The sequence below is a fragment of the Belonocnema kinseyi genome, chromosome 2 (genome assembly GCF_010883055.1).
Source record: "Belonocnema kinseyi isolate 2016_QV_RU_SX_M_011 chromosome 2, B_treatae_v1, whole genome shotgun sequence".
NCBI classification, from domain to species: domain Eukaryota; kingdom Metazoa; phylum Arthropoda; class Insecta; order Hymenoptera; family Cynipidae; genus Belonocnema; species Belonocnema kinseyi.
In genome coordinates this window covers 72,002,042-72,017,670 of record NC_046658.1, presented here as the reverse complement: position 1 = coordinate 72,017,670, position 15,629 = coordinate 72,002,042, and the positions used below count along the sequence as shown (strand labels likewise).

General features: G+C 34.7%; 1 protein-coding gene across 2 annotated transcripts in view; it reads right to left on the bottom strand.

The window, feature by feature from the left end:
- The window catches only part of LOC117168231 (atrial natriuretic peptide-converting enzyme-like), a 98,293-nt gene that overhangs the window by 39,238 nt on the left and 43,426 nt on the right, over positions 1 to 15,629 (bottom strand). For both annotated transcript variants that reach the window (XM_033353714.1, XM_033353715.1), the window contains exons 6-10: positions 15,401 to 15,528; positions 14,602 to 14,734; positions 8,823 to 8,968; positions 7,585 to 7,783; positions 7,348 to 7,500 (exon numbers count right to left, since the gene is read on the bottom strand). In XM_033353714.1, the coding sequence (XP_033209605.1) occupies positions 7,348 to 7,500; positions 7,585 to 7,783; positions 8,823 to 8,968; positions 14,602 to 14,734; positions 15,401 to 15,528 (759 nt within the window). The remainder of the gene's footprint in view (positions 1 to 7,347; positions 7,501 to 7,584; positions 7,784 to 8,822; positions 8,969 to 14,601; positions 14,735 to 15,400; positions 15,529 to 15,629) is intronic.

Genomic DNA, 15,629 nt, shown 5'->3' with positions numbered 1-15,629 from the left:
GACAGGCGTCATTTGAAGGATCAAGCTCGACGAAAATGGTTCACATTAATGAATACTAATGCCATCTCTTAGAATTTTCAGGTACTTATCAGACTGCCTAGTGTATATATATAAATCAGTTCCGTTTTGATTCTGGAGGAATCAAAACGAAGGGCCTATGACAAAGCCACCAAATGCGTCCTCGGGTTGCGGATAGAGGTTCCCAGTATCAAGGGTTTCTGCTGAATATGGTTACAGAAATGAATAGGGAGTCACGGAAAATTTTCCAGGGGTGGTCCCGAAGGAATTAACCACCAAGCGTAGGTGTGTAAACCGTGTTGAAAGCTAAATGACACCTATGTGAGGTGTCTAGAACGTTGACTCTGGGATACCGGGCGACCTCTTAGAGTGCGCAGCCGTATCCTTGCATGTGGGGCTCTACAAGGATGGACGAACCCCTTTCCTTAGCTTCTCGTGGGAACAACAATGACCACACCAAACATAGTTGTAGTAAGTGCAGTTCAAAACAACAGAACGCGCAGGGCTCCCGACAATGGGTCGGCTAACAATGCCGACCACTCTAGAGCTGGGAGAGCCAATCAAAATGGATTCAATGCGATGGATCGGCGGAATCTCGGGACCTTTAGGTGGACGGAGCGACTAAATGACGACTTGCTAGAGTGCTACGATGCGAGTGTGGCCCCTGAACAGGGTTACATGCTCTGTGGTGCGAGATACACCCGGAGCTATATGGTCGCCTGGACGACCTTAAGATCTATGCTAAAAACAAAGAGCAACTACATCTTGATCTAGGGATTGTCGAACGATATACTAAGGAAATTGGAATGGAATTTGGGTTAGATAAACGCGAAAAGGTTTATTTGAAGCAAGGAAAACTTAATGCCATCCCTAAAGATCCTGATCTCGTTGGTAGAAGCACTATACGACACCGTTGCGCCGGAGAGACTTATACATACCTGGGCGTGCCACAGAGCCGCATTCAGGATGTTACATCTATGAAGGATACTCTCCGAAGCAGGTACAAATGTCTCATCCGGAAAATTTGGTCTTCCGAACTGTCGGCGAGGAACTAAGTATCTGCAACGAACATGCTTGCCGTCCCGGCAGTACTCTATTTATTTGGAGTAGTTCCATGAACGAAGAACGAGCTCAGATTCCTTGATATCGGGACAAGAAGGTTATGCACATGAACAAAAGCATGCATCTTAAGTCTTCTGTTCCGCTACTGTACATCGTACACCGTCAAGGTGGTCGCGGAATATTGAGTCCTGAATGTCTTTACAACAGGATTATTCTGGCTAAAACACATAGAGTCGCAAATGGAAGAGACCATCTTCTTAAAATGGTCAGGAATCACGAAGAAGTGGGCAAAGGAGCGTTTTTGTACAAAGCAGCGGAGGAGGCTGCTGAAACTCTTGGACTTAACTTCAGTATTAGGGGTGAGTAAAATGCATCAAATCCTGAAAGCCCGGATTAAGAAAGGACAAGAGAACAACTTTCGTGAACAGCTTCTTGATAAAAGGATGCACGGTATCTTCCACAGAAATGTGGAGGATTAGTCAATGTCATGTGAGCTAACGTTTGCTTTCCTTAAATCGCCCGGATTGGAGTCTGATACGGAGGGTTTCATTTGGCATGCCAAGACGGTGTCATTTTCACCTTAACATATCCTCGCCGCATTTTGAGCCACGACATTCCCGATGATAGCTTCAGGGCGTGCCTTAATATCATCCTCTAATTGCTCCTAGGTAAATCGAGTCAATTGTCAAGAATGGGAAGTGCCGCATATACTGGAACTTTATATTCTCGACAATTGTTTCTGTTTCACACTCGAGGCCTCACATGGTTCTTCTTGACTTCGAGAAGCGAACCATGTTCGTTATCGAATTTTCGGCACCAGCTGACAAAAACATCATAGTCAAGGAGAATGAAAAGATAGAGAGTTAAAGAGACCTTATAAGAGAGTTGCAACGATGTGCCCGGAATATTCTGTTAAACTAATCGTCCTGATCATCGGCGCTCTTCAAGGTGCCAAGCTTTCACTCGTTAATAGCCTGAAAAACATCCCTGCGTGTAAACAATATGCTAAAACTTTTGCGGAAAAAATGCAGAAGGCGGTAGTTCTTGGATCGCTCCGTGTTCTCAGGGTGCACGAGGCTTTTGCTGGATCGTCGTATTGATTCCATTACAGACTGTAACCACATATCTCACGTTAGTGAGACGTGGTTGTGGCTGAAATTTTACCGCGATTTCACTAGGAGCGGCTGCAATTTTTCAAATTAGTACCTGCTCCCGGTATATATATATATATTGTAAGCAAGTTTCCCAATTTTAGCGTGCCTACCGCTAACGCTACCTGGCCGGGGGTTGGCCCAGGAGGAGACCTACTTTACAATTATATTTGTTTTTGTTATGTTACCTGCCGTCACACCTGAGTAAAGCGAGTTCGTGGGTAACACTCTTTTGACCCACGAACAACCCTCGAGGCTCCTTGAATTTTTATTGTGGCTAGATAGGGTCCTCCCTATCAGAACCTCGACGAAGGTGTTCCGGCGTCCACGGCTCCATCCAGCCACGAGCATAAGAGCACAACGGGGGAGGGGGGTATAGCTCTCGTGAGTGAGAGAGAGACACACAAAGAACTACTAAAAAATTAACTCCGAACCACCGTTTCACTGATTTAAATCTATTTTATTTTACCCTGCGCCAAAATAGTGAAACGGAGCGACCCGGTTTCTTGTTACATAAAAGAAAACTTTGAACTTTAAACCTAATCTCGTTATGCCGCCGAGAGACACGGAGAGACGCCTTGCATTATCGAGCCCGTGCGCTGCTGAGAGGATGGCCAAAGACACTGCTCAGGGCTTTTACCAGTCCAATCTATGCTCTCCGTGTCATTTGCGAAGAGAAATCGGTAACTATCTATCGATATAATTATTTATAATTCAAGTGATATAATCTTCATTATCACGCTGCTACTTAATCTACCTTAAAATTATTTGAAGTTGGCTTGAGGGTGGTTTATTTTGGTACGTCGCGTCTCTTTAATTATGCTCAGTTCTGGCTTCGGCGAGACCCCGTGAAGCTTTTCCACCTTTTTCTAGGTTAATCCCGAAAACTTCATTACAATATATATATGTGTGTGTGTGTGTGTATATTTTATACTTGAAATAACGTAACCTCAAAATATACGCATATATAGAGAGGCGCGGGAAGTATTCAAATAATGAGAATCGCCAGCATCGAAATCTGGAAATATTAAAATTCCAATCTCTTAATTTTATTTCAAAGCAAGTAGAGATATACAGGTAGAGAAGTGTTCCAACCGGCAATCGTGCACCTTCGAGTTTTCAAATTCAGAAGAGGAGAAATGGGTTGCACGCGCTACCCAGTCATTTATATCGTCTCCTACTATATTCACACGGACATAGACGTGTGATAGCATTGGACCACGTCTCATTTCAGATCTGGGATCACTGATAGGAAGTAGACGGCCACGTACTATAATGATTATATTTAGTTCGCAGACCAATTGTACGCGCGCTGCTGTGGACAGCGGGTGAACGCGGCAAGGGAAGGTTGACTTTTGAAATCGAAAGCGTTGATGGTCGACTGGCCCTGGAATTTGAAAACTGTCATGTGAGACTGACAACCTGAAAAACTTGTGTTTGCAAATTTTCATTTGCATATTGCCATACATATACGTGCACTGACACATGCACATACGATCTAGTTGGCAGACTAATTGTACGCGGCACTAGCTCTGCGTATCTATTGCCACCTACTTCTCATTGCGTTGACACATAAAAGTCGTCACAACCATCTTTAAAACTGGGAACCATTGGATTTAATCACTGAAGTGAAGTTAACTGATGGTTAGTCGAACAGTCAATTCGGATAAGTACTGCTTTATAAAGATGGTCGTGCCAAATTGTAAGAGGTGTCAACAATTGCGGGTAGAAGCAGAAAAATGCTTAGGTGTAAAGAAAAAGAAGTATATATTTGGTAAAACGCTAACAGTCAAAATCACTTGAGCAATGAGTAGGTTTGTGGCGTAGAATGTGACGTAGAAAAAACAATAATTAAAAGGAGTGAAAGAAATTTGTTGAGATCGTATTTTCATGTTGACAAAATCGATGAGGACATTAACCGATGCAAATGTATATGGATGAAGTGAATGGCAGCGTACCCGCGAAGCCAGACCCCAACGTGACAAAGTCCTCTGACTCTTTGTGTGTGTCGTGAGATCCATCAAATTAACAAATGAAATACATATAATATTTACGAATAAAATCAGTTTTAAAGAAAAAGACAAAAGGTATGTTGACTTAGTATTATCACAATAAGAAAATTTCATTCATAATATCGGTACTAACTCTGAAAAGAAAAGAGAAAATTTCTTGCCCAAAGAACTTTAATATCGAATAAAATTTTAGGTAATTAAGATACGCTATTTGGGCAAAAATAATATGCTTTTTCATATTTTGCAATAAAAACTTGATTTTTTCAACAATTCCTTTTAGAAAACGTACTTGCGATGTTTTACTAGTCGCCGAAAGTCAAAAATACAAGGCAAAAAGAATACAGAGTCACTTGCGTACGGTGACTTTGTTGATGAGGGATCGTCCACGTATTACGTAAGACATTTTTCTTTTGTTTATATCGCTGTGTCCTTTTCAACTTGATAAAAATATTATTTTCGTCTTTATTCAAACAACAGAAAAACGTCTTACGTAATATATGGACAATCCCAGAGCTCAAGCGCAGCTTCAAAATACAACATCAAAACATACGTAAGGGACACTATATATATAGTGGCTGTTCTGAATTTACCCGAACGTTTGTCGCTATTGTATAGCCCTTAATTTAATTTATAGCTTGAGAAAAAAATATTTTTCACAGTTACAAAAAACATGTCAATTTTATTATTCAATAAAACAGTTATTAAATAGTTAAATAGTCTGCATACACTTATCGTGAAAAATAATGATTTTCCAAGTTATTATAAAAATAAAGTTTAGTCCCATGTATTTGGTATTACTGTTTGCCCCTCACCGCGCAGACATCTTGGATATCCCCACCCAATCTAAAACACCTAATGGCTCAATTGTACAAAGTGCGTACAACGCACCTGCTAAACTTCAATGACCATGACATACAATTAGCAAAGCTGTAAAAATAATAAAAAATGCATATAGACATGGAAGCGGACACGTCGTACCCAAAGTAGTGGGTACTTCGTACCCCAAGTGATTGGGAATCTGTACCCTACATTACGGTGCAGCATTCACACCGCAAGGGTAATTTCTGTTGCAGGTATATAGTACCCTGATATTGGTGCTTGATTAACACTTTCTTTTTACTGTGATACGTAAGGGCAAGCGATTTTTTTCGTTTGTCAATTCGCGCCGCATTCGGTCACTTTTATAACGCAAAAAAGACACAAATTTCTTTAGGTTCTTTTTATGTGTATGCTGATGACGTATTGCCTTCCTTGTTAGATGCAGCTTTCTCTTACGAATCCAAAGATAACAAAAACTTATTTTTCATAAAAATGTCACTTATGTATCTTTTTAGTTTGGACAGTAGAACTGCTGTATATTTTGTTAAGTTATGATTACAAAAACAAGTATCGAAAAGTTTGTCTAAACGGGCGCGAAATTCGTTATGGTAATAGAACTCCAATGTACCTTTGTTCTTCTTCTTTAAATTCAGAAACTGTGCCAAATAAAATTTTGTTCGCTTTACTGAAATTTCAGTTGCATGTAGTGTAATTGTCAACTGCGTAGTTCAAATTTCAATTACACGTTTAGCTGATTTTTCATTCCTAGATAGTTGAAATTTCAACAACTGTAATTGTCAAGATATAAAAGATGTTGGAAAGCGATGTTATTTGTCTGAGTGTTGTAATAATTAATAATTAAAACAATGGATGAGATGTTAAAAATTACATACTTCAGACCATAGGATTAAAGTGTTGAAAGAATCCTTTATTCAAATTATTCGACGTTTCGAAAACTATACGTTTTTCCCATCAGGATAGAGTCGTGTATATAAAAGTTCCTTATATCATTTCGAGTATTTATTATGTATCCTTAATTCTCCATTTCTTAATTGTTCTTTATGATATAATAAATAATAAATAACAAACAATATAATTTATTTAATTTACTAACCTGAAATGAAGATTACATAAAGAACAATTGAGGAAAGGAGAATTAAGGATACATAATAAATACTCGAAATGATATAAGGAACTTTTACATACACGACTCTACGCTGATGAGGAAAACGTATAGTTTTCGAAACGTCGAATAATTTGAATAAAGGATTCTTTCAACACCTTAATCCTATGATCTGAAGTATGTCATTTTTAACATCTCATCCATTTTTTTAATTACTAACTGTAATTGTATAAAACTTCAACTAGATGTTTCCAACAGTGCGGAGGTATACCAATGACAGCATGGTGGGAATGCTTGAATGAAACTCTAAAGCGAAAAGACATTAAAAGTAAAAGAAACACAAGAGCATGCATAAAAAGTCGTATAACTGTAAAGGAAGCAAAGGATATATGCCAGGATAGGGATGTGCATGGAGGAAAATATTACTTATATGAAATTTGCGGCGAAGAAGGCCCATAGGCCCTCGTGATTGGATGTGGCTGGGATGAAGAATATGAATCTTCCTATGGATTAATCAGTCAGTTTGTGTGCTTATGTATTAACCGTGATGTACGATAGATTTTTGAAGCTCTCCACCTGAGATAATTGCTAGATTAATTGATCAGCGACCAGGATCGAAACAGTGTTGTCAGATGAGTTTTATTGTTTGAAAAAGCATTATGTAACTTCTCGATTGATTAAAAATATATGCCTTCTCCTACACATTCATAAATTACCACCCTTACCATATGAATGTGCTAATCCTTGATAGTGTAATAAGGCTAGAATCGATCGAGTTAACACTGGCCCCGAAAGGGTCTTAGCCTAATTCTATAATATAATAGTAGAAAAAGAAATGTCGGACATACAAGGATGGTAGGCAGACATAAGTGCAGAGATTGCTTTCAACATTTTTTTAATTTTCAAGCCCGACCTCCAGAGAGAAAAGGGTAGTGAAAGGCGGTTATCCGAGAAGATTAATGTGACTTGAATTTTAGATTAAAATTTAGAACGCTGTAATAAGGAAGGTGACTCACCATTCTCGCTCTTTTGCCCTTGAGGGAACATTTTGTACATTTTGAACATTTTGCGGGAACATGATTTTATATTTGTGTATAATGTTTATTTGTTCAAATCTCTCGTATTACTTAATTTGTGTAAATTAGTGGTATTTTCAACTTACCGGGTCTCTCAGCTCTTTTTGCTGCTTCAAGCACCTCGTTATATCCCACGCACACGTCTTGGTCAGGATTTTCCGGAAACAAATCGCATTCCATGTAGTCCGGCAAAGTTAGGCCAAAAACTTCAAGAAAGAAGCCACAGCGTCTCTTTGTCTCTATTGGAATTTATTTAAATTATTGACGATATAATTTTCTGTCTACTTTAACCATTCTTTTCTCTGCTTTTAATTGATACTTACGAAAACAGAGACTGCGACAAGGTCGTATTAAATTGCCCCCAGGGCCACATTTCGGCACAAAAACAGTGCAGAGAAACAAGGCTGCAAGCTCGTAACACCTTACATCGACAACCGCATCGTAAAGTTCCAATTCGTGTTGAGCCTCGCGTTGACCAAAATTACCCATAAAATTTGGGAACATGGTAAAATTGTACGGAATCTAAACAGTGTAAGTATAAAAAACTGAAAAATGTCTTTAGAAATGCAATTTCCACTAAAATATACGTGTAGTCTTAACACCTATGAGCAGTTAAAAAAAAGTAAAAATATGTAAACATGTGTAAAACACGTGTTGCGAAAACTGACATAACGTATTCAAGCTTGTCTCCACTGAGAAATTTGTTTTGCCTTCATATAGATTTATTTGTGTTTCTACAGGCCCACGTCTAGACAGTATAATGCCGTTATATAGAAAAGTGTACGATTTTTTTTAAATTCCGTCCAGAAGGCGTTATAAAAAGGAAAACGTAAAATAGGGAAAAAGTTGAAGGGCGAAGTCAGACAAAGTGGGTAAAGTCATACGACTTCTACGTGTTTTATCCTAACCTACCAGACGAACTTATCAACTTCAAATTGACAATATTTATAATGCAATTGATTTGTCCGTTCATTTTAAAAATAAAACCTGAATTCAATAACATATATAAATATTCCAGTAGCATATCGGCTTAAAACAAAAGCTAGTCTTGTGAAAAACTTGAAATTGATCAAGCTAATTTGAATCTAATAACCAGAGGAATTTAATTTCATATCACAATAACTCAGATGGCATCTCAAGAATTTTGTCCTCAAACGAAATTCACTTTTCATAATGACCTCATTTTACGGATTTTAGGACGACATTCAACCCCCGCAACTGCGGATCAATATACTAGTGAGTTGCAAAATGACATGTTCAGCGACATTATATGAAGTTAATCGAACTTTGAAACCAAGGAATATTTTAATAGAAAAATTAATTCGAGTTTAAGAAAAGCTTTTTTTAATGTATTAGTATCATTATGAATTTTATCAACAAATTTACTTTTTATCAATTTATGATAAGAAAGCTTGCATAAAGGATCCGAAAGCTAAAGATTTTAACCTGACTTTCATGTTTCATTTCCGAGAAATTCAAATTAATAAAGTGCCTACTGAATTCTCTTTATATTTTAGAACAAAAGAAGATTTTACAGAATAATTTAAATTAATTTGTTTACCTTGTGATATTGGCAAAAGTTGACGATAACTGGCAGGCACACACCAGGAGATGGATTTTTTTCTTCTGTGGTAGGTTTAATTGACTGAGGTACCATTACATTTCCGGTCTTGGAATATATGTTACTTGTTCTATTTCCAGGATAACCTGTAAGCATTTTGAAACATTTTTTAATTTGATTAAAAGCTAAAAAATAAAACACTTCAGTTTACGATGTACTTTTTAAAACGCAATAGAACCAAACTTTAATCAACTGAAGCTTCGGGAGCCAAGGTATAAATTTATCGGCGAGGGTAAAAACGAAAAACTTGATCAATTTATGGGAAACAAGCAGATAGTTGTCCCCCAAGAGGCAAACGGGGAATGAAAAATGTCGCTAAATATACTGAGGGAGTTTGGCTGGTCAGTGAAATCGTTGAAAAAGAGAATCCCAAAAGCAAATACTCGCAACAGCACCATCCCTTTTGTAACAGCTATTCTCTTTCCAGCATCGTAATTTAGCCTTCTATGACATTCTACACAAACGACAACACACACACACACACACACATATATACACACACACATATATATATATATATATATATATATATATATCAAGGGATGCTCTTGAAATAGTCCACAGATTATCTACACAGCCCATGCTTCCGATTTTTACTCTTCTCCGTAAATTAAATTTCTCTCGAAGTAAATAAAGAAAGAAGATGATTTTATATGAAACATCGGAATACTAGAAAACTAGGAATATAATTTTTATTGATAAGATTATAAATTTTAAATATGAAAATGCTAGTTTTTAGGTATTTCAATTTTTAATCTGTCAATATAAAATGATACAAATGTAAATGTATGGTTATAAATATTTTTTCCTGAATTGTTAAAATGGAACGGCATTTAATTTAACATGCTTCCATTTTGCATACTTCAAGTTTTAATTTCAAAAGAGTATTCCGTCTACATTAGACAGAAATTTTCGAAAACATTTTGTCCATCTTCTGTCAATATTAGATGGTAACATTCGATATACTTGTTGAACAATATTCCGAATACATTCCCTAGGAAAATTATTAAACATGATTGTTAAAGAACATTTAGGATTCTAGTCCGAAATTATTTCTCAGGAATATTCATGCCACATTACATAGCACCATTCTTAACGTAGAAATTTTTAATTTCCTCCATATTTGGACACAATATTCTTCGGAAATGTTTTCAATTTTCCAATTAAATATTCCCGGAATTTCAATAGAATGTAGCGTGATACACGGGTGAAAATATTAAATCAAAATTTTTGAATTCCATTGTTTTAAATCATTTATAATTCTTATTTTATCACAAAATCAATTCTATTGTAGAGGATAGTTCTTGCATGTTATGGAAGAACATTGTTAACTGCGAAATTAACGTAGCAGAGAAAATAGTCAAAAACTGTTTAAACTTTAAAGCGTTATTCGCGTGAATTGCGGATTTTAATTCATTTTCTGAACTTTTGTTGTTGTTGGTAACTAATTTGCATACGATCTTTTTATTTTTGTAGACAAATTCTTTAAAAATGTCAAAAAATAGTAAAAAATGCTTTTGTTGTTGTTGGTAACTAATTTGCATACGATCTTTTTATTTTTGTAGACAAATTCTTTAAAAATGTCAAAAAATAGTAAAAAATGCACAGTAAACGTTATTGATTGAGATTCTACAATTCAGGGAAACACCATAATCGGCAGTTACGGCTATTTTGGTAACATCGAAGTCTCTTGAAGTTCCAAAATTCGGGATTGTTGATAATTTTAGGATTTTCAATTATAAATTTTTAAAATGAAATAATCTTCGATTTTAAAATATGGGAGCGTTCACATATGAAGTCACGCCGTATTTCAAGCTTTTTTAACCCCTCGTACCCCTTGCCACGCTTAGTCATGAAATATCGAAACCCCCACCTATAATATTACGTCACGTTTTTTCGGCCCCCCCTTTCACGTTTTTTAAAATAATTATAAAATACTTTTCGGAATCTTCTCAGATATGAAAATGAAACGTGACATGAACATAATAAAGAATGTAAACCCGATTTTTAACACTTTTTTATATCAAACAGGTAGGATATATACGGACTTAATACTTTTCAGGTTGTCAATTAAAAACAAGAAAACCCTCCGTGACATCACGCGCAGAATATCAGACGATTTTTCACGCTTGATAATAGCCCCCCCTGACCCTCAGTGCATGGCATCATAAGTAAACGCTCCCTATTTGAATATTAAAGTTCTACAATTTTCAAGAGAATTTTTAATTGTACATTTTTTAAATTAAATACTCTTCAATTTAAAAGATTTGAAATTCAAAGTTGTACAATTTTTAAGAGTTGCAATTGACAAATATTCTTGAATTTTGTAAATTTGGAGATACAAATTATTCAATTTTCCGGAATTCTACTTTAATTATATTTCAAGTTTGAAGACTTTCCACAATTTACAATTGAAAACGCTTTAATTCTGAAAGATTAAGAAATAGAAATTCTTGAATTGTGATGATTTTAAACATAAAAAGTCAAGAGTTTTTGGTTTTAAATTGTCCAAATTAATAACATTTTAAATGTTAATCTTCAAAATGAGACTTATTGAATATTTGCAATGAAAGACTCTTTATTATTATTAGAGTTGGATTTTTATTTTTGAATAGTCTGCATGAGGTTGTCCCTGTATATATTATTAGTCACGGAAGCATTTTTTTATGCTATCACGTAATCTGATAAGAGCAGTGTGCCTAATTATTATAAAATAATTATTATACAATATTACTATCATTAAAATTATTATTATTTAAATAACTCTTTTATGTTTTCAAACTTATCTTTAAATAAGCAAAGTAAATATTAATCTTATAAATTTCAATACATTATAAGTCAAATGTTTTTGTTTTTTAACTGAAAATATAGATAAGAATGTTGTAACTTTTATTAAGTTTCGTGAAAAACAAATAATACGAAATTCTAGCGGAATTAATTCATGTTAAATTATTAAATGCCCATAAATTCCGAATGTATTACGTATCAGGAAAACTTGAAATTATTGATTAAAAATGAAAGCATTTTAAACATACTTATAGCGCATTTGTTTATCCTGCACTGGTGTACTCCAAGAGCACTCCGATCGCTCCTTCTTACTTCTTTTTAATTCTTCCTTCTCACTTCAACCTGCTTCGGTGCAGATCGGAGTGCACCAGTGCAGTATAACCGAATACACTATTAGATAATAATATAAGAAATTTTAACAAAGGAATAAAATATTAGAAAATAGATTCTCTAAATGAAAAGCCTGAAATAAAATACTTAGTTTCACAGAAATTTAAATATTAGATATAAAATTTAACAACATTTAAAATGCAATTAAATTATAACGAGATCTTCTCAACAGAGGTAGTCAGATGAGAATCACTTTTGTTGGTCATTAAGACCATTGTAAAGTCCGTAACTATCCGTTAGGACGTTTTGTTGAATTTTTTGGTGCCATGTTCAGCCATTTCTCTTCTACTTCTGCAGTTCACGTTCAATTACGGCTCTCTCAAATCACAACTTCCCCATCTTTGCAGTTAACAGTGTTTTCCAAAAATTATATAAAGAATTATTTTTAACGTTATTAATTAATTAAAAAACTTATCTGAGTACTCAGGGGTATCTTTTTTTTACGATCCCGATGGTAAAAATTCTCATCTTCTGATTTTGTGCATTTAGCGGTATTTTTCCAAATTACGACATAGTAAGTTTATCTGTGTATTATATAAAGATCTCCACTGTGCCGAGAGTTTGACTCATTAAAAATTGACCTTCGCTACTGCGCTATTCCTCTAAAAGTCTAAATAACTGATTATGCCTCAACCTGTGTGGCTAATTAAACGCTACCCTGTACTACTGATCCATCAGAGGGAAATTACGCGTTGATCTGCACTACTGCTTCTTGAACTATACCTTTACCCCATTGTTTGAATATAAGTTGAACTGTACCAATGAAAGTTCCCCAACATCTAGCCTGACATATGTAACCCTCTAACTCACTCCTTATGTCGCAAAATGGAAAAAATTACTTTTTTGGTGCAAAATAACGTATAGCCCACACATATTGATTGATTTGGATGTAAAAATTTTGAAAAAAGCTGATGAAATTCTCCAGAGAGTTTGATAGGAAAATGTTTGCAATTACCTAAGTTTCATAGAGTAAAATTAGTTAAAGATGCTCCGTTATAATATAATTAACAACAAAATTTTATGAAAAAATTATTTTTTGAAAGTGCGTTTTCTATCATTTTCCATAATTGGGCGTTTTTTTAAAATTATAGTTCAAGAAATTTGGATAAAAACATTACTGTAATGGAGAAAATGTCTCTTAAGATTATTCTTGTTAATGCTATAAACAAATTGAATAGCAAATGCATTATTCATGCATTTTTTCGGCAAAAAAAATTAGTTGTACCAGTCCTTTTAATTTGGAAGTTCATGATAATATAAGCAATATTCGGGCATATCTCTAGAAAAATAACATTCCTTTTTTGTGCCTGGCCTTTAAATTGAAAACTTTATGATAATTACAACAATATTCATAATTATTTAATACAAATAATGCGATAATTTATGCTACTTGGATAATTAAATAATTAATTTTATGCTTTCTTTTTAAATTTAATTAAAGAATGCCTTGTTTGGCGATTCTTCGATGGATGAATTCGTTGCTTTAAATGCCAGGCCTTTCAATTGGAAAATCCATGGTAATTTTATCAAGACTCAAACTTAGCTGATAAATTTAACGATTTCTTAAAAAACAAATTTAATACACAAATGCAATTTTTGGTCATTTATCAATAATAAAATCTTTTTTGAATTTTCATTTAATCGAAAAGTCTAAATTTTTTTTGAAATATTTCTTATTCCAAACAAAACTGACCAATTGGCATTCAGTCTGAGAAATCTCTTCTTGTGTCGAAAGGACGTTCCTTGACACAAATGGAATTTCATCTTAAGCTTAAGAAAATTTTCATTTGTCTAAAAATGAGTCCCTGCACAAGGAAAATTATTCTTTGTGACGAATCTTGCAGCCAAACAATTCTTTAAAAGTCAAAAAAATATTCACGTGGTTCAAAAGAAAACAGACAAGAAGACGATGCTTATTTTCAAGACAACTTTTTGCTGAGTGTCAGAGGAAATTTTTCAAAGGAATTTATTTGTCTTAGATCCAGTTTCAGGTTGCAAAAAGAGTGCAGAAAGTTCGTGGGAAGTTACCACCGCAGATTTTAGTAGATGTGAATAACTTGTTGACAGAAGTTGATATATGTTGGAACTATGAGACCGAGAAGACTATTGATCCTCTCTGGCTACAAAGCCGTTGTGCGACAGTATATATGTTTGTCTTGCTTCCTCTTGAATATGTATTTCAGCATTCGAGATGCGAACAATAACTTCCAGTGCAATATGAAGTGGCTATAATCTTGAAATTATGTGCATCTCTGACAACAATAAATCTCAGAGTAGACCGAACACGTCGAAAAGCCAAATACATTTTTCAAGTCGCATAGAAACTATGCTTTATGTAAACAACAAACTGGAAAATGTCCAAATATCTTTTAACCTTCTTGTTACGTTTGAAAAGTATAACTCTAATGCGGTTTTCTTCGTGTTCCCCATGTATTTTTCAAATTTGATTAATCAGCACTTCATTTATGTCTAATTCTTGTTTGAATTAATTTTGATCAGGGGTTCTTAACGTTTTTTAGTTTGAAAGGAAAGTAATACTTACTTTTGAAATAAGCTGCTAAGCCTCCAGCAATGATCATTAATGCCAGGGCGTTCGCAAGAACTTGAGCAAACCTGAACCGAAGTCTTCCCGAAGTCACATAGTGGCTACTGGGTCTTCTTATATCTCTAATGATCTATACAAAAAGCATTAAAAATCTGTATACGCAAATAAAACATAAGCATTTATTGCTTAAAAAATAAATGATTAATTGTTGTTATGGTGATTATTTTAGTGCTAAATCTTACAATTTCGGTTAAAAGGTGGATCGGCATTTAACAATACTTCTTTTTTCATATCACGAGTTGATGAATATTAGTTTCATTCTGTGAAGCGCTGAATATTAAGCGCGAATATCAACTGCTAGGTTTACGCAGAAAGGATTTATAATGGACTTTTAGATTAAAAATTCAAGACCTTTGAGCTTCAAAAAGAGAATTTTTATTATCAGTCTTTATGAAGTCCCTCCTTTGTATTAAATTACATTCTACTAATTTCTCTCACCGGCTTTTTATTTCAATTAAAATTGTCAAGGAAATTGTATATTCTAAAAATCAATGTGTGTTTGAACATTATATTTGTTTAAAAACATGTCTTAAGTAGAAATTATACAAAAATTATTAATTATAGTTATGGGTGTAACCAATACTGTTTTGGCCGTTCAAAGACAGCTTCAAAAGGATACAATTGATATAGAATTTTCGGACTAATTAAGCCATCTATGGCTTGATTTGCAGAACCATTGCGGCTTTCAGAGATCAATTATAAAGTAAGCTTTCAAAGGAAATTGAGAATTACTCACCCTGTGGTGTAATGACATATTACTGCCAGTATGAAATCTGACGATGGTTTGCAAACTAGCTGGAGTGCTCATGGATTTCGTGATTGGGCTTCCTGGAGGATTTTCTGATTCGGGTGCCAATGCTCTGCCTAAATCAGATACATTTCACACATGTCATTCCAAATTTTAAACACAAAGTATGAAATATTTCAATCATGAGTCCAATTTTAATAAATATAAGTAATTATAA